At 26.5% G+C, this 20,398-nt stretch overlaps 1 protein-coding gene across 4 annotated transcripts; it reads left to right on the top strand.

The window, feature by feature from the left end:
* Window positions 1-980: 980 nt before the first annotated feature.
* LOC122523002 (parathyroid hormone/parathyroid hormone-related peptide receptor-like) lies at window positions 981-19,837 on the top strand. 4 transcript variants are annotated; one of them, XM_043644499.1, is made up of 14 exons: window positions 982-1,286; window positions 2,148-2,233; window positions 12,556-12,669; window positions 15,095-15,176; window positions 16,139-16,245; window positions 16,457-16,615; window positions 16,824-16,918; window positions 17,110-17,441; window positions 17,551-17,681; window positions 17,802-17,887; window positions 17,964-18,108; window positions 18,569-18,824; window positions 19,280-19,446; window positions 19,552-19,837. In XM_043644499.1, the coding sequence occupies exons 3-14, from the start codon at window positions 12,658-12,660 to the stop codon at window positions 19,666-19,668; spliced, it is 1,689 nt and encodes a 562-aa protein (XP_043500434.1). In that variant the 5' UTR covers window positions 982-1,286; window positions 2,148-2,233; window positions 12,556-12,657; the 3' UTR covers window positions 19,669-19,837. The 4 variants fall into 4 exon arrangements, with proteins under 4 accessions (XP_043500437.1, XP_043500434.1, XP_043500435.1 ...); XM_043644500.1 differs by having other exon boundaries at window positions 982-1,104; XM_043644502.1 differs by lacking the exon at window positions 19,552-19,837 and having other exon boundaries at window positions 981-1,286; window positions 18,569-18,811; window positions 19,280-19,396.
* Window positions 19,838-20,398: the final 561 nt, after the last annotated feature.

A 20,398-nucleotide genomic window follows, 5' to 3' on the forward strand; every position in this document is an offset into this window, starting at 1 on the left:
AGAAGTATAACAGAAAAAAAAAGAATAAAATCGTTATCTAGATAGAAAACTAATTTTTCGATCGAGAACAGTTTTTTATCCATTTTTCCTAGTAAGCATTTTACTCTTCGCGAATAATTTTATCCAAATCCTTTTTTATCGACGATTTGATCATCTCATATCTCTCTTTCTCTCGTTATCTCATTCCTCCCCTTTAGTTCAATTTACCTTTTCAAATATTTTCCAAGTATCAGGTATTTAAAGTGAGAAACGTTTGATTATTCCTATTACAATACTTTCATTTTGTAAATTGGAAATTTCATATTTAATGGGGTATAATATAATGCTTCTTTTTTTTTCTCGTTTTTACAATATGCAACAATCGATAGAAATGTATATGTATATAGTGGACAAAATTTGTAAAGTAAAATTTAATAGGAAAGCTTTGATTAAAAAATTATAAGAATAACAAAAAAATTGATAGATTGATATCAAGAAAAAAAAAAGAATGAAAGGGAAAGGGAGTATGGTCAAGGATGAAAAATATAATAAAACGAATAAATTTGTATATTAATAAAAAGTAAAAAATATGTATTATATTATATTGATTCAGCCTTGAAAATATTGAAACTAACTTTTATTTCGAAGAAAATATATAAAATGTATATTATAAAGAAAATTTGGTTTTGTTTTCGTTTTCGTTTAAATTGAAGATGACTTTTTTCAATCCACCCACGCGTGTATATTAAATAATTATTATTAAATTATTATTATTAAATTAGTAAATTATTATTAAAAGTATTATTAAATAATTTATTATATATATATATTTTATTAAAAAGTAAACATATATATTATATATATTTATATGGGAAAAAGAGAATTTATTGACTTGAAATTAATTGATATTATCGAGATAATTTTTAACGAAAAAAATTCGAAAAATTCGTTTAAAAAGTTAAAGAAATATAATAACGAGAAAGAGAAAGAGGAAGATAGATAGATATAGAAGAGAAGAAGGATGCTAGGTTGGAAAACGAACGGACATGCGTAAGATTAAACGATATATACCATCCGTGGAAGTCAGTATCGTTTAAACTTCGCACGACGACGGTCGCGTATATGGTATTTACCTTCTGTTTATACTAACTCTCATATTCTCAGTGACATCTTATAAAACAAACACGCATTATCTTCAATCGAACAATTTTGCGTACCATCGAAATTTCGCATTTTTAAAATTCAAATTTCAATATTAAAGAATAAAATGGAAACATATAAAGAATCGAATAGGGAAAGTTAAAAAGGTAAACGTAAACAAATAAAATAATATGAAGAATTGAATGGGGAGGGGGGAAAGTTAAAAAAAAGTAAACATAAAAGTAAAATAAATGAATTGAATAGAGAGGAAAAGTCAAAAAGTTTCATTTTCCGAAGAAGTAACGAAAGAGAAATAGAAGAAAAAGAAATGTTCAAAGGAGCACGTTTTACGCGCACGTTTAACTACCACCCCGTTTGATTTCTAAACAAAACAACAACAAGAAAAAAAGAAAAAAGAAGAAATATAGGAATAAAAGAACTTATCTGTTAAAGGGGAAAAAAAATATTACATCGCGTACGTGGAAAATAAAATAAAAAGAGAGTGTGTTTGTGTATGTATGTGTGAGAGAAAGAGAGACAGAGAGAGAGAGAAAGAGAGAGAGAGAAAAGAAATATAAATAAAAAAAGAAAAGTAAAAGTAAAATATTTGAAACGTTAAATTTGTTTTCCTGTAAATCAACAAATCAGGGTAATCTGGCGGATAAACTTCTTCTTCTTTTTCTTCTTCGATACTTATCGGAATTTATAAACGAACGACTCATCGAACTTTTTAGTTCAGAAAAATACTTTTCGTGTATTAAAACGATCGTGTATTCTGTTAATTCCGTGACTTATATGTGTGTGTGTGTGTGTGTGTGTGTGTGTATGTATACGTAAATAATACTTATACATAGATACGTTTTTATATATATATATATATTTAAATACTACGTATAAGATAAATAATATTTGATAGAGAGATATATCACATATAAACACATAAAATATCTAATATAAAACACATAAAGGCTTTTACGTATAAAAATGTAAAAAGTTTATTGAGAGAAGTATTCCTGTCACGTTGATAGATCATATCTTTATCGAGAAAGATCGTATTGCCGATTATGACAATGTCAATGATGCTTCACGTTCAATAATGACGTCTCACTAAACGGTAAGTGCAATAGTTATATTTTATATACAATATATATATGTATATGTTATGTCATATAGTTTTAACTATCATCGATAATTTTCAATATACGTTGTTTTCTTTGTTTTAATTATTATCTTATTCTTATGATCGTAGTATTATTTATAAATACATATGCGATATGTAATCTCGAAATCTTTTAATCGTCAAAACAAATGTTGTTATAATGATCGATAAATGACTGTATACTTATTTACAATACTCGAGAAAAATATTATTTATGCTAACGAATGTTTCTTACTGTCGATTAGGTACGACCACGATTGGTGTATTTTTTATATTTTTATATTTTTATTTAATATTTATTTATTGTTAAGTAATTTCTCTTTTTCTCATTTATTTCTACTTCGACTATTTTTATTTTTAATTCCTACAAAGATGTTCAGGTGAAAATGTAATTTTTTCCGATTAAAAATATGCAATAATTTAGAATGGTAGTCTTAAAAAAATTTGTTTACGATTCAAATGTATATTCATGATAATATTCATGTTTCATGTTAAAGTTAAAGTAATCCTATTAACGATACCGTTCTTAGAAAAATTTTCAAATATTGTTAATTATCATATTACCTTGACCCATCATATATATATATAATGTCGTAAATTTTAATAGTTCAATTTAAATATAATCTCGTGTTTATACATTTTAACATTTAATATTTTTATATTAAAAATTCTGTCATTAAAATTAAACCAAGTCAATGATTATCAATTAATATAAAAAAATATATTTTTCATTAATAAAACGAATAGAACATAATAATGAACTCACGTATCTCGTTTGATATATTTGAATAATTATTTTGTACAAAAATAAAAATTATTAGTAGTATAGTTTTATAAGTTTGTTTGAATTTAAATAGGAGATAAAAGTTACTTTTAATTTTTGTTAAGGATAATACACGACGATATAAGAATGAAATAAGGTTTTGTTCAAACAACTTGTTGATCTGCCTACGCCTTGACGTCATCTATCACATCGTATAACTTTCGGTTTATGTTACGCGATACTATTAAATACTAAATTAATGTTCATACGTGTTGTTTATTCCGCTTATATGGTTCCGGTTACTTTAACTCGTTCTCACTTTTGTTGAAGGGCACGACGTAATGATAATGACACGAACATGGTCATCAGACGCATTAACTTGATTAAACATTCTCTAGTTTGTGTTATTTAGTCCTGAGCAAACACATAAACATACACACATGCAATCTTTCTCGAAAGAAATTCATACATACTTGATATATATTTTTAGAAAAAGAAAGAAAGGAAGAAGAAGAAGAAGATAAACAATAATATTTCCTCAACGAATATCGCGAATTATGTGATTTGTAATATTTAACACGATTATATAAAAAGAAACAAAAAAAGAGGAAAATATCTGATTTATAGTTAATATCATGAAACAAATGGGAAAATTAATGAATTATTATTTAAATAAGGTTCAATGATATAATTTTAATTAATTAATTAATTAAAATTATTTATTATTTATTATTATTATTATTATTATTATTATTATTATTATTTAATTAATTAATTAATTAAAATTATATATATATATTTTTATAATTTATATAATATAAATTATTTATTATTAAATTTATTATAACATTGTAAAAGAATGATTTAAACAATTACATTATATTATTTAATATCGTGTCAAATATTAAAGAGAAAAAGAACAAATAATTCGAATTGCGTTTCATTGGATGAGAGAATAATAATAATAATAAAAAAAGAAACATTTATATTGCTTTTTTTATTTTTGTTAATTTTTCACGTAAAATATTCGTACATATTTCATATAAACGTAACGTGAAAGGTTATTTTAACCAATAATATAATACGGACAACAACAATCGTAGGATTTGTTCATACATTTCAATCGTAATAACAGTTTAAACCGAACGAATCGTTTAAAACGTTTGCACCACGAACTAAAAGAGACAAAATATTTGTCTTTGGATTTGTCGTCTCACTGACGAAATGAAAAATCGTAAAACGTGTCTCTCGTAATGCTGGATTACTCTTTTTTTTTTCTTTTTTTTTTTCTTTTTTTATTTACACTCGCTTGAAAATCATTGCCGAATAACGTGACATTTGGAGATAAAAACAAAAGTATTGTAATTATATAATTATTATCATTAGATAAGACGAATTCTAAAAAAAAAAAAAACAAAAAATTCTTAAGTAAGTTTACAACATTAAATAAACTCTTCTTTTCCCCCTCGAAACATTTCTACGCTAATATTTTTATCGTATTATAAAATTACAAGATTAATTTATCAAATTGGGGTAAAAGTCTCGTTGACAAATCCTACGAAGTTACGAATAAGGAGTAATTGAAATTTTTTAAATTATCTTCAAACTTTTGGCACGCACTATGTTAACGTTTATGTTTAATATAAATCAATTATTTATTCATCGATTATAAATTTCATGAAATAATTATAATTATATTTTCTACTGATTGAGAATAGTTTATTTTTGTTATTTTTGTTTATTTATTTTTCTTTTTTTTCCCCTAAATTATCTTGCCAAGAGTATTGGAAGATGACAAATGCAAAAAGATGAAAGATAAATATAATTTCTTTTTCTCTTTTTTTTTTATTTTTTACGATATAAATCTCCCATCTGAAATGCATTTTAAGAAGCTTTTACAAAGATTAAAATCGCCCCAACGCAAATGACAAACATTGAATCATGCAACATCGAGACGTACTTTGATTACGTTTCTTTTCATTGTCACGTTAAAATAATTAATACCAAACTTGATGTTAAACATTCAAACGATGAATCCTAATTATTTGTCAGACAATGGTGAATAACTGATCAGTAAAATCTTTGCATTTACATATAAATTTTTATAACAAAGCTAATATCGTATATTCAATCGAAATTTTTCGAATGTCAGTTGATCGAAGGAAAAAATAAAAAAAAAAATAAGGAAAAAGACAAAAAAAATCTAATACAAAATAAAATTAAGAGAAAAGTCAAGAGAAGTTATTTATATTTATAAAAAAAAAATAAATAAATAAGAATAAATATTTTCTTTAAACTAAAATGTAATTTCTTTCTTTTTTTATTCTAAAAAAATCTTCATTTTAAATTAAATTATTATTATTAAATTATTTTATTAAATAATTTAATTATTTTATTATTATTTAAAATATTTTATAAATAAATTTATAAAAAATACAACCCGTAGGACGTAATCCTTGAAAGTGATGATTAGTTTAAAAAAAAAAAAACTTAATCTTTTCGACAACTATCTATTTTTCTTAACTAAAACGATCTTTTTTCATAGGATTCTCATTAATCGATTTTAATAAAGATCAAGATAGATCTAATCTAACATAAGTTAACTTCTTTCACTCTTTTTTCCATCGATCTTCACTAGTGAAATAATCAATAAGGATAACGTAATACGTTTTCAATAAGTTTTTCTTCTTCTACTTCTTCTTCTACTTCTTCTTTTTCTTTCGATATGGATAGGATATTCTTTCTCGTCTACTGACATAGATATTGCAAGCTTCAAAAAAATAGTATGAAAGTTTCAAGATGTATATATTTATTATTGCGAACACTTACCCAAGAAAATTCAATCTATTTATCTATTTTATTATTTCCGTTGCTTTTACTATTTTATTTTCTACGATATAATAACATTCTACACGATTAAACCTAACTACAAGTGATTTTTTCTTAAAAGAAAATCGATAAAGTAAATGTGAAACAATAAAACGTAATAAAGTGTTTGATTTACAACAAAAAATATATATATTTGAATGTTTGATTAGATATTCATTGGATTCGGTATTGTAAATAAAAAATTTTTATCAAATTTATAATATCTTATTTATTTATTTAAAATACTTCCAAATTTATATCATGCAAATGAAAGTATTCATTCTTTATGATTTTAAAATCGATAAAAGTATTGTTACATCATTTTTATATATCATATTTTATTTTTATTTTTATTTTTAATCAGTCCTTATATTATTTTGATAAAAATTTAATACAAATATGTAATACTCTTAGCTTGTTGAGAATAGTATAGCTCGGAGATATTTTTCCCATAGGAATATACCTTCATTAGTTCAGTTTACTATAGCTAGACGAATGTTACTAGTAAAGTGAAATTAATTGCTCGCTGTTAGATCGTTAGAATGTTTTTCCTGTATATTACTCTTAGGATAGACGTGAGTGTAGATATAGATTGCGTTCTTGATTATTTCAATGGGTTTCTTCAAAGCAAAAAAACAAAAACAAAAATATATAGATGTATAGTGATTTTGCGTGGAACGAAATATAAAAATAGAATTGGAATCGGAATAATAAAATACAAGAATTTTAAATGCAAAATGGGGGGGGAGGGTGGTAGGAGGAGAAGGAGGTTAATCTTTTGGAAAGAAAAATACGTTCCAAAGCGTCGTATTTTCTGTTTTTTTCCATTTATTTTATTTCTTTTTTATTTATTTATTTATGTTATTCCTTTAGATTATTTTTTTATACATTTTTTCTGGTCAAAGTATTTACGTGAAATTCAATATTTTTGATGCTTAGATTTATCCAGGTTGATTGGAATGTGACCAAACCCAAAAATTGTTCGCAAAATGCTTACATTTTTGTCTCATCTTATTATTATTATCATTATTATAATTATTATATAATAATAAGTATGATTAATCCAAAAAAAAACAAGATAAAGATAAAAAGATAATCGATTGACAATTTTACTTTCTTCGACATTTTATTACATCGAATTACACACACAGATTCTCATAATACTAATATGAAATTTTATGAAATACTATATCCCGAGAAAGACATTGGTTAGGGTAATAACTATATCGTGTTAAAATATCGACCACGCCTTTGTTATCCTTCTTTCTCGTGGCTATTAATTAAGAAATGACACTTCACGAAGCAAATCAATTAGCACTGATCACCGATGTGACTACGTCACGTTCAAGGACGATTTTTCTTCTTCTTTTAACTCTTTCAAACGTTCTCGAATTGAAAACTATATCATCAATTACGTGTTTTTTTAAATTTATATTATTATTATTATTATATATATATATTACATTTTTAATCGAATGTAATCAATTTTAATTATAATTTAATATATGTATCTGATATATATCTGTTTTAGATTATTTTTAAACAAATATATTTATTTCAAATACTTCGATATAAATGTAATTCATTTAATCGGAAACATTTAATTCTAATTAAACGAATTCTAAGGTATTCTTTAATCGACATTTTTTGGGTCAATCTTAATGATAAAATTAAAAGACGTCATTTCTTTTAATTAACGTCGTGTTTGTTTCCTTTCAAACCCCCTTCTATCTCTGTCCCTTTCTTTTCCCCCTTACACGCCTCTTCTCTCTTTTAACGATGACATCCTGCTAAGCATAGTTTACGGGAACACATTAAATAACATCCTAGTAGCATGAAACACGTGTAATGTAGGATGATACCCACGAATACGTTGAAATTTCGATTATAGGAAACCATAAATGTAAAAGTTTTTACACATAAGTAGATTAATCAATTTCATTTAATTAATATACTAAATATATGTATATATATACAGGGTGTCCCATATAACTCTAGTCACGATTTTTCAAATACTTGCGATAACCTGACAAACAAATATTTTAAACAAAAGTTTATCTGTTTTTGATTGACTATTAAAAAAAAACAATATTTTTTCGAAATAAAACATTGTCTTCCATATATATTAATATATAAGATAATAATGCACCTAATATATCAAATTTAAGATTATAACTTTCTCATTTTAACATTCTTTTAATTTGTATGCAATTTTTTTAAATAAAACTGCACTATAAAGATGTAATTATTACAATATATGTATATATTGATATAGAATTGTTTAATAATAAATAATAATAATAATTACGCGGGAATGATCATTCGCAAACGTTTATTCGAGAAGAAAAATAAATGTTCCTTGGCTTCGAAATCAAGTTACACATTTTTTTTTCTTTTTTTTTACTTTCAATAACGTGTGTTACGAGGAAGATCGTACTTTATTGATTGACAACATCGTAGTACGAGGTCGCCCTTATTACCCTTAAACGACCGAAAGATAAATATCTGACGGAAAGGAAGAAATAAACGTACTATAATAAAGATAAGGGAACATTGGTATATAAATTCGTATATACGTAAATGTATTTATACAAATTTATAAATACATACACAATTTTTAACATGACAGTTTATTTGCGATCCATCTTATAACGGGGTGAGAAGGGGGAAGTGGGAAAAAAACAACATGGAATTTTAAAGCCATGATATTTGGAAATCATCGTTCAATATCAAAACCGTATTAAAATGATGACGCAAACACCTATGGGAAAAATATTTATTTGCGTTTTTCTTTCCCTCTTTTGATGTATTTTTTTGCGAATATATATATAAAAATATTTTCTTTAAATCTTTAAAAAAGTATCTTTTAATGGAATGTCACATTTATTATCAGTCAGTTTGCGGAAACGTTATAAATGAAAGGTACAAATTACTTTTTACGAAAATTTAAATGGGAAAAATAAAATATATGAATTACCATTTGGACCCGGTAAACATTAATCTCTCTCTATTCTTTTTTTTTTATTTATAATAGGTGTATCTTTCATTCATTTTTATGTATATTTTTTTTTGTGTGTGCCTTCTCTCTAATAGGATTACGCGTAATCGTAATTCTCGTGATATTCGTGATAGAATTTGAAACAAAAATGTTTCGCAATAAACGAATAGATTTAAAAAAAAAATAAATAAATATTACAAAGATTGATTATTTTCTTTCTTTTTCGTTTTCTTTTCTCTTTCCTTTTGCGTATATCGAAATAATTTGATGAAAGAACAGATATCATCATCATAATCCCTTACTAAAATAAATCTTACCCTTATCTACCAACGGATTTACGAAAAGTGGATTCGTGAAGCCACCGATGCACACTTCTGGGCTTTCGTTATACTATTTCATTTGAAAGAGGTCACGTATTACATAGATACATACGATATATATATACACCTATGTAAAGATGCACATGCACATACATACATTACTTTATTTCCAAGTCCAAGTTCAATTTATTGCATTTCAACCGTGACACTTTCAATTGAAATTCGATTTAGATTCCATTAGGTTCTTTTACCGTTTCGTTATTATCATTATTGCTATCTATCGATGGCAATTTCCATACTAACGTTTATGGTAATCCCTTTTTTTTTAATCTGAACGTAGTACTTTTCGTTGGAATTTTCTTTTATTTTCCTTTTTATGTATGTACATATTTATAAGAGGAAAATAAGAAACGTAGGATTGATAGAATATCGTTAAACGTATAATACTAGTTAGAAGTTAATAATTTTATAAACAATGTCTGTAGTTTTATAAGATTAGTTGAAAAAAAAAAAACCAAGATTACTTCCTAGGGGAAAAGTGTCTAATTAATTTTAAAATTCATCTTAGAAACTTTTAACCGGCTATGTTTTTAATATTAATCAATTCTGTAACTGCGTTAAAAAAAAATGATGTATAATATATTATTAATTATTTTACATAACTATTTTAATTTTGTATTAATATAAAAAATAAATATCTATCGTTTGCTTGTATCCTTCGATATTATTACATAAAGAAAATTTTCTGGTATAACAATAAGTGTAAGAAAAATATGATCATTAAAATATATTGACATTAAAAAAATATTTATAATATTGTACATATTATATGTGTATACTTTACATAAAAAAAAATACGAATATACAAAGTTTTGAAAATGTCATGAATATGTAAATGGTCGAAGTTGTTTCAGATTCAAACGTAAAGATTCAAACAAACCCCTTTGAGAGATACGTTGACATTTGTTAAAGTTGTGTAGAGAGTTTATAAAGTTTCAAGTTTGAAATTCTAACAAGCTCCTTTCCTTGATCTTCTTTACGCTACGATTAACACGTATATAAGAAAATCTTCGAAGAATTTTTGTCAACATTGATTTAGATGACCATACGATGTTATATACAAAGGAATTAGTTCTTTCAAAGATATGAAATTTCTTTCATCGTAAGGGACTATTTATTATTATTATTATTATTATCAATCGGAAATATTATTATATTTATATAAATGCTATTGTGTTCAATTGAAATTTTCAAAATAAAACATACAAAAATATATGACACAATTTTGAAATAAAAATAAAATACTATCAATTATATCTATCATTTTTTTAAAATAATATATATAAAGTGTGTATTTTTTTGTTCTATTATTTTATTATTATATTATTGGAAAATCGATGTATTTTAAATGTCATTGTAATAAAACCGATATTTTCAATGAAACGATAAAAAGAAATGAATATAAAAGGAAATCATTTTAAAAGAAAAAATAAAATAAAATAATTCTTTATAAATTTCTATATAATTAGGATTTAACATTTTTATTATTATTATTATTATTATCATCGTCTCATAAATTATTATATTAATAGATCGTTTTTGATAATATATATTATTTATTTTCGATGAAATATTTTGACACGCTTATAATGAAAAACGTAAAAACATAGTACTCGTTTTATTATTAGTGTCCTAAGATATTTTTATACCAACGATAGTAATTTGAACGTTTAAAACGCGAACACTCTCGAGGTTCTCGAGAACTACTCTTGAGACGGTGGGGGTGGTTCTTTGGTCTATTTAAATCATGAATCGCATGTCGTAGGTCAAATGAAGTTACACTGGAAAGCAAATAAAATTCTAAGTAAAAAGAGAAACTTCATTTTTGTGTTTACTACACAAATATCTAAATTGAAATTTTGTTGTTATTTATTCTTCCTTTCGAGTTAAATGTCCTTTGATTCATTTTTCTTACGTTTAATATCCAACGATTAAACAATGTTAAATTATTATTATAAAATCTTATTCTCGAGATTGAACAAACTATTTTTTTTTTCTTATAATACATTTTAAATATATTCGCATGAAATAAAATAAGTTCAATTCGAATATAAATTTCCTCGTAAAAAAAAGAAAAATTTTAATTGTTACTTCTTTTTTTGTTCTTAACAAATAACTTGAATACAATTATTTGTATAATTGTTATGCTTTCCAAATGTAAAAAATCACCCATATTAGAATAAAGTCTCTAATAGTGTGTTTAATAAACTTGATAATGATAAATGGGAAGAAACCCTCCTCCTACCTGAGAAAATATAATTCTTCATAGTCTTTGCAATCGAAAAAAGATATCTAGCTAATGATCTTAATATCGATTAATCGAAGCCATATAAATTTTCTAACCGATAACAAGGGTGGAGATACTAATGTAAGATTAATGAGAAAACAAACATAGGTGTGACGGTTGACAATGTTGATTTGCCAAATTGAGATTTTTCATTGTGGGGTATTATTGTCACGTGTCACGAAGTAGGTATCGTTCCTTTTTTTCTTTTTCGATAAAAAAAAAAAAAAGAAGAGGTGTGGCAAATTGAACGTAATCTTCGCGTGACAGAACTGGATCACGAGTATTACGAACAAAATTATTTCCAAGCTTTAAATGCTTTTCGTTAAAATAAATATCAAACTACCACGATACACGTAATATTTATCAAGTTTACGAAAGAATTATGAATTAAAAAAAAAGTAAACGTGGTTTATTAATATCTAAGATTAAATAATATATTTAATGTAAAATATCATATAAAAGTTAATTGTTTAAAATATTAACTTGTAACGTTTCAATTAAACCAATCCTTCCCTTATGATCTTTTTGTTTAAATAAAATCATATTATATATACGAACGTGTTTCTCAACAAATTTCTTTATTTTGTAACAAAGTTCTTACATATACATTTATGTTGCAAAAGGATTGTTCTTAATTAATAAGAATGATATAAGCATGAGACAATTTGATTTCTAACTCGTAGAATACGTTTAATCTATATAAAAAAAGAAAAAAAAATATCTATACGAATGTATATAATTGATAATAATTTCAATGGAAAATTTCTCACGCTAATAGATATTTGCATTCGTGTCGGATATCAGGTAATATCATTTAATTGGAACAGATCGTGGAACTATGATTAAATTAATTATCAAAAGATCCTTTTGCAATTGGTTAAAAATAATTAATCATAACGGGGTTATATATATATTATATTATTAACGTGAAATTACTCGAATGGTTTGGTTTAATGTTTAATCGATGAAATTCTATTCCAGAATCAACAGGAAGAGAATTATCCATTATACCAGAAGAGGGATAGAAAGAGAGAGTGAGAGAGAGAGAGAGAGAGAGAAGAAGGATTGACGTTTCTAAACGATATGGAAGTAGGAGTAAGTAATTGTTAATTAAATTACATTCCTTTATAATATTAAGTAAGTAGTATTATTATAACTATATATATATATATAAAAAAATAATTAAACGTTAATTAATTTTATATATATATATAAAAAAAAGGAAAAGATTACCATGAGCTTATACGAAAAATGCTTTGAATTATAAACACAAAATAAATTAAATAATAAAATAAAATGATTTTGTTATTTTGCGATAGTTATTTTTTATGAAACAAATTTGAAATAAATTAAAAATAAATTTCTTATCGCGTTACACGCGTATTTAATAACAATTCTCGCAAATATAATATATCGAATGAATTCTTATATCGTTATCAATTACTCGAATGTGAAACGACAACGTAGATAATAACAATAGATACTCGAAGACAACAACAATAACAACAAAATAGGAAAGAGAGAGAGAGAGAGAGAAAATGAGCATTGATTCGTTGAAAAAAGAAATAGAATAAATAGAAGAAAATAGTAATATATATGTGTGTGTTTTTTTTAGCGTTCTTGCTCGAGGCAAGGTTCGCATAAACGCGTAAAAGGAAGATTTTTTTTTTGTCCTCACCACACACGGCCCTTTTGCTTATACCGTGCTACGATATTCTATTTGCTTCAGAAATGAGATAAAGTGTATCGAGTGAGACATCAAAGTTATCAAAACGATAACAAGAACGTTCCCGGTAAAATATCTTACGGGGGAAAACAAATTGAAAGGGGCAAGGGAAAAAAAGAAAAAAAGAAAAGAAAAAGAGAGAGAGAGAGAGAGAGAGAGGAGAAAGAAAAAAGATAAATAAACCAACCGGCTGCACTTCCTCTTATGTTAACAGTTCGTTTTTAAAACGTATGGGGGAAACAGGATCGTGTTTAAACTTTTTCAAATCCCCCGTGGGCGGTACGGCAATGTTATAAAAATCTCATAAGAAAAAGTATATATTTTTATTTTATAATTAAATGAATCCACAAACTCTCTCGTATGTACATTTATTAAATTAATTTTTTTATCTTATTAACAAAACTCGGACGTTTTCGTAAAATAATTCATTTCTCGTTCTTCGTCTCCTTTTCTCGTTACTTTTTGATTTTATTTGTCTGTTTGATTAATAAGAAAAAAGTGTGATATTGAATACTCCCCCCCCCCTCGTCGTCATCCTCCTCCTCTTCTTCTTCTTCTTCTTTTACGTTGCAAGTTTGCAAATCGATTAATAGGATATACGATCACGTTGGCTGGCCTCGTAAAATCACCATTTATTTCGCAAGGGGATCAAAATACCGGAAGTACGAGCCCGAGGATTTGATTTATAAATGCATTTTCAGAATTTTCTCCACCTCCTAATACCCGTCACGCGGAAAACGAAATTAGTTTTATGGCTTTGCAAACATAACTATGCATAAATATTAACGCGATCGCTTATATATGCCTGTACGCGTTTATGTTTGTATGGTAAATGCTTGAACCTGTGTATGAAATCGTTTGATAACTATAGTTTCTTTCTTTTGTATATATAAATGAGCATTAACACCATGCATTTACGTTTAAGTGCGTAATTATATGTAAAACTTTCGTGTATAATTTATTACAATGATAAATAATTTGATTCTTTGAATATATTTAATAATCGGGAACGTTTATTACGTAATAATAATGCAACAGGTCGAGAAAGAAAATGACGCACAAGTTATCTGACAAGTTTATTTTAAGTGTGCGACCTAGAATAATCATCATCGTGGTAACTTCGTTTAACAGTAACCTAACAGAAACTGAATAAGGAAAATTAAGGGATGCTTCCCTTGAGATTCATTTTCTCATAAAGAAAGAATGAATTTAAAAGAAAGGGGCGTGAGAGAGGGTGGTGGTGGTGGTGGTAGCTTAGAAGGAGGAATAAAAAAAAGCAAGAATGAAGGAAAGAAAGAAAAGAGAAACTTAACATTAGGAAAGGGTCGTGTGTTCATTTTAAAAATTCTTTTGACATTATATAAACCGGACACGTAGGCAGGCACACGTTCTTCCGTAGCTCGTTTCATTTGAACGCGATGTGCATTTGCAACTTTTAGTTTACATGTGCACAGAGGTTTATTTTTATTTATATTTTCAACTTTTCGCAATGTTTCTTTTCCTTTTTTCTTTTATACAATTAAATAATATTGTTTAATGTAATGTATAATAATTATTAACTTTCTGAAAGGATGACAAAATTATACGATCAAATTTAATATCAACAATATATTATATAATTTGAAATATTTTTATAATAATTATTATTATATTATTTATATGTATATATTGAAATTGTAATCCTTAAAATTTCGAGACAATACTTATAAGAAAATGATGTATATAGTTTCTAATTAATATTAAAATAAATTAACATATTAATAATATATTATTGTTTAATTTGTGTTTGTATAGAAGGGAATGAGCCTTTCTCATCAAGAGGAAACACGGGAAGCACAAAGAAGACTTTGTCATCATGGAAATATCACGAAAAACGGTATATATATAAATCATTTCATTTTCTAAACGATTAACTTTTGAAAATTCATTTGAAAAAGTTCTCTCTATTCTTTCTTATCAATTCTTTTGTCCCATCCTTTCAATTATTCTCTTTCGTAATACTTCGTAATAGTTCGAGAACTATTTCGTGAAGTTAATAATTTTTCTGTCAAACCCGTTTGATTTATTCCCAACAGATATCGAAAATTTATTTCAAGAATTCAACTTTCTACGAGTTTAGAATTTCTTCGGATAAAATCAAGCTTTGTATTAAACTTTGAGAAAATTATTATTCGAATGATAATATTATAAGGAAAACGCAAACATTGATTTGTAATTAATCGTCTGTGAATTATACGCTCATCGATTCGATTAACTTTAATAAATTAACAGATTAAAAATGAAACTAATCGGGTCAATATGAAATTTATCGTTGCATTTATAAATTGTTTTTAATTAAACTTTTTTTCATTACAATTAAATCTTCGTTAAAACAAGATGAAAGCCTTTGTCTCCTTTTTTTTTTTTTTCGAATAAAACAAAATGAAACATTTTCTGTGCCGACCTTACGCACCTATACTGTTACTATAGAACGAATAAATTACTCGTTTCACGGTTAATAACTTCGCAGAAAATAATTAAATACCGTTATTCATTCGAAAACGTGCGGATAAAATCAAGTTTTATGAGTATATAAATACAGGGTGTCGCAATAAAAATCTTACCACCCTTGTAACAGTTTTAAGTGTTTCAAGCTTTCAAAGTGTGCTAAACATATCAACTTGAAACACTTAAAACACTTCGAGAAACATCGAAAAAATATTAATAATACACTTCAAATAATCACAAGGGTTGTATCATTTTGTTTCGACAGCCTGTATATTAAGTGTTCTCTCTTTCTCTCTTAAATAAAATCGATATTATTTACAATTATTTCATATAAATTTTCTCTTTTAATAGGCTGGTGTCCAATGATCTGGGATACGATACTTTGTTGGCCTTCTACCCCACCAGGACAATTAGCATCTCTCTATTGTCCTGATTACATCGCAGGATTCGATTCTCAGGTGTTAACACAAATTATATTCATTTTCTTTTTCTCTTTTTTTAAAATAATTACAAATATAAAATATATAAAATTGATCTATTAATTCTGGTTGTTTACACGTTTTAAGTAAAGTTTAATTGAAAGAAAATAGTTAGCAAGCTTCTTATAAAAATCAATTGTTCCAAATTAAATAAAAAAAAAATTGTATAATAAACTTGTGTATGCATTAGTCGAATGCAACAAGGCAATGCATGCCCAATGGCGAATGGTTCTGGAGATTCGACATCAACAGCACTTGGAGCAATTACACGCAGTGCTATCCAACACAACTAGTCACAGTTGTAATGAACATAACGGATATGCACCCGAACAATATCACTCTTATCACGGTAAACGAACCTTTGTACGAATTCAAGTGAAAGTATACGAAACCAAGATAAAAGCCCTTATGGTTATTAATATTAACATACAAGGTGGATTGATAACCACAAATACAAATGAAATGAATCTTCTATGTACACATATACGTCTCTTATTATTTTAGTTTTAGTAAAATTAGATATGTAAAACGTGTCTCTGTCTGTACTGTCCTTACAGAAGTACCTTCCTATAATGAAAACTATTTCTAAAGTGGGATATACGGTATCCTTCTTCACGCTGGTTATAGCCTTTTTCATTCTTGCGATTATTAAGTAAGTATGATTTTTTTCTTTTTCTTTTTTTCTTTAAATAAATCTGTAATATATTATATAATAATCGGATATTATTATCAAAATAAATGTATACTTCTTTTCTCGTATTGTTTTTTGTTGTTGTTGTTGTTGTTATCTACGTTTGTTTTTTTTTACACGGAAAAAAAAAAATATTATATGTTTTTACGTAGAAAATTGAGATGTCCAAGAAATATGTTACACATGCACACATTTTTCTCGTTCATGATGCGAGCATTTATGGCCCTTCTAAAAGATACCCTATTCTTAAGCGGAATCGGTCTTTCCTCGGACATCATTATTAAAAACGATGAAAAAGATTGGATCTTCGACGAAACTGAAGGCAACTGGCATTGCAAATTGTTCACCAGTTTTTGGCAATATTTCATATTGGCCAATTACTTTTGGATTCTCATGGAAGGCCTTTATCTTCATAATTTAGTATTCCTGGCACTGTTCGCCGATGCTAATTCAAACATAATTGCTTACGTTTGCTTAGGATGGGGTTAGTTCGATTAACCTGTTAATTTAATTTTGATCATTTGATATCCTTCAAAATAAAAAAAATAAAAAAATATTATTTAATTTGGAATTATATTGTATTATTTATTCAGGATTACCGACGATATTTGTAACGGGTTGGGTTGTATCAAGAATTATACTGGAAGATATTTTGTGTTGGACAACCAATCAAAATCCATATTTATTTTTATGGATTAGAATACCAACGATGCTTTCCATATTAGTAAGATAAACAAAATATAAAAATTATTAAATTATTCAAGTGTACGATATAAATTTAAGTGATTGCCTTTCTTGTGTTATTTTTTGTTTTCTTTTTTTTCTTTTCTTTTTTCTTTTTCAGATTAATTTCGTACTTTTTGTCAACATCGTACGAGTATTACTGTCCAAATTAAAGTGCACCGTATCAGAGGAAACTCAAAGATATAAGTAGGTTAACGAAAAAAAAAATAAAAAAATTAAATTATTAACAAAATTGATAATAATCTTATTGAAATATACGCAGACGGTGGGCAAGAAGTACTCTGGTCCTAGTGCCACTTTTTGGAGTACATTATACAGTTTTCTTAGGTATGTCATACAGTATGGGAATCGATGAAACGGTTGAAATTATCTGGCTCTTTTGCGATCAATCATTCGCTTCTTTTCAGGTAAACTACTTCTCGTATATTTGAAAAATTTTATCTATAACTATTATCACTTCACGTTCTTTCATTATTTGAGGGGCCGTTTTTTGTCTTTTTTCTTTTTTTTTTGTACAATTGAAATATCTGAATAAAACACAATTGAACAATGATTACCATACTTTTTATTTTTTATTGAAGTTGGACAAAAAAAAAAAAAGAAATGTCAGTGGAAAAAGATCAATAGTTCAAGGTGGAAGACTCTACGTATTCGCGATAATATTTTTTTTCTCTCTTTTTTCACAAGCGCAATATATCAATGCACGTGCGTGTGCATCGTTGGATTCTTATGAAAAAAAAAGAAAAAAAAAAGAAAAAAGACCTTGAGAAAAAATGATCGAGACGCAATATTTGAGGTGATAACAGTTACTGGTTCATTTTATACAAATTGTGTTATGCAATAAAATGATATTTCTATTCTTTGTAGGGTTTTTTCGTAGCAGTCCTTTACTGTTTTATGAACAGAGAAGTTAGGGCAGAAGTTTCGAGAACGTTAAGAAATTACAGGTGTCCTCGTTTTCGTTACGATACAAGAACACGTTCTAATAGTGTATGCAGTTGCAACACTTCGAAATTTGGACGGAGACGTGGTAAAAGACCAAAATGGTTAGCAAAACAATGGCCTTGTTTCTATCATGATCGCGAGGGTCATCGTTCAACGCACTCGATGGCGAGTACACAAGGTGTCTTTTTAATCCTACCGAGCTGACGTGCGAAGAAAAATCCCACGCAGCCAGTCCAACCTTCCTAGAAATTCGATTTCACTTTTTTTATTCATATTTGTACTAGTATTATTAAATTGTCCAAAGAAACTTCGTTCCGATTTATAAATGAAGGAATGAGAATCATAATGATCTATCATGATCTATCATCTATCAATCTAAAACATGAAAGTATATATTACTTTATAGGACAAAGTGTTTCCTTATCAAATATTATGAAAATAATTGTATACTGTTTATCAGATTTTGAAAGAAAAAAAAATAATATTAAATTGGCACGAATTTTCTAAGGAATCCAATAAATTCATTTTTTACGCGTGTATAAGTTCATCTCTGCAGTAATATGCTCGGTCCAATCGATTTTATTTGTTGATATACCTAAATAATAAATATATTATTGCATGATTTTTACCTAGATATCGCAACGCGAGGAGGTAGTTTAGCTAGCAGCAGAGGATACATGGACATCGTTGGAAATGGATCCAACGTGGTATCGATGGATAATCATAAGAACATTATGAATCATACTTCGCCCCTTTGTAGTAAATACACGGATCAATCTTTACTTTCATTTTCCTCGAACGTGAGTATATTGAACGATAATTATTATGGGATTTATATTTAAAGTTCAAAATATTGAATATATTTTTTTTTCTGTGATTGTAGTAATATTAAGATATTTTTTTAGGTGTCCGAATATTCCACGAATGCAGACAAAATTCGTGAACGGCATAGATGGAGTGATTCGGAATGTTGTCAGCTTGCATATGAACTACACAATCTTCAACATCAAACGTGTCACTGACAGTATGAATTTTTATACGTTAAGGATTATATTTTAAAGAATACGTTTAATTTCCGTCTGATCTCGCGGAGTACGTTCTTAAATGTAATATATTTATGTTACGTTCTCGGGAACAAATTTATTTTGTATGAGAGTATGATTCGTTGGATTTATTGTAATGAAAAGAAAAGAAAAAGAAAATATTATAAAAATTAATATTATCAATTAAACACTAACAATATTCTTCGATCTATAAGAAATATTTTGAAAAGTCAAAGAAGAAATATATTCTTGAAAATATTGCTTGAAAAATGTATAACAATATATATATATATAAATATTTTTAAAAAAGGATATATTAATCTACAAAAAAAAATAAAAATAACGTATGTGTGTTGTGAATCGAACTGCGAACAAATTTATCGGCATGATATAAAAATGTACGTGTTCCTAATTAATAATTTAATGTCGTCAATTTGTACCGTCATTGATTAATATTTATTCTTATTCGAATTTGTAATATTCATTGCAATATAAATGTATTCCACCTTATGTTAGACAAGTATGCGAATCGTTCGCTACTTCCAATTAAGTACACAGTAAATGTCGTCAATTACCTCATTTTTATGATAAATTTAAATCAATGAAACTAATAAATTTCTATTGTCAAAGAATAATACTTTAACTTAAAATAAAAAACAAAAATAAAACGATTTATATAACGAGCGATGCCATATCAAAGTAACCAAAC

The sequence above is a fragment of the Polistes fuscatus genome, unplaced genomic scaffold (assembly GCF_010416935.1).
Source record: "Polistes fuscatus isolate 324 unplaced genomic scaffold, CU_Pfus_HIC Scaffold6, whole genome shotgun sequence".
NCBI lineage: Eukaryota > Metazoa > Arthropoda > Insecta > Hymenoptera > Vespidae > Polistes > Polistes fuscatus.

What these genes read in the sequence shown, in the direction of transcription:
- LOC122523002 (XM_043644499.1), top strand. An exon ending in ACAATATCACTCTTATCACG is followed by an intron (nt 16,616 to 16,823) that starts GTAAACGAACCT and finishes CTGTCCTTACAG; the next exon opens with AAGTACCTTCCTATAATGAA. An exon ending in CTCGATGGCGAGTACACAAG is followed by an intron (nt 18,825 to 19,279) that starts GTGTCTTTTTAA and finishes ATTTTTACCTAG; the next exon opens with ATATCGCAACGCGAGGAGGT.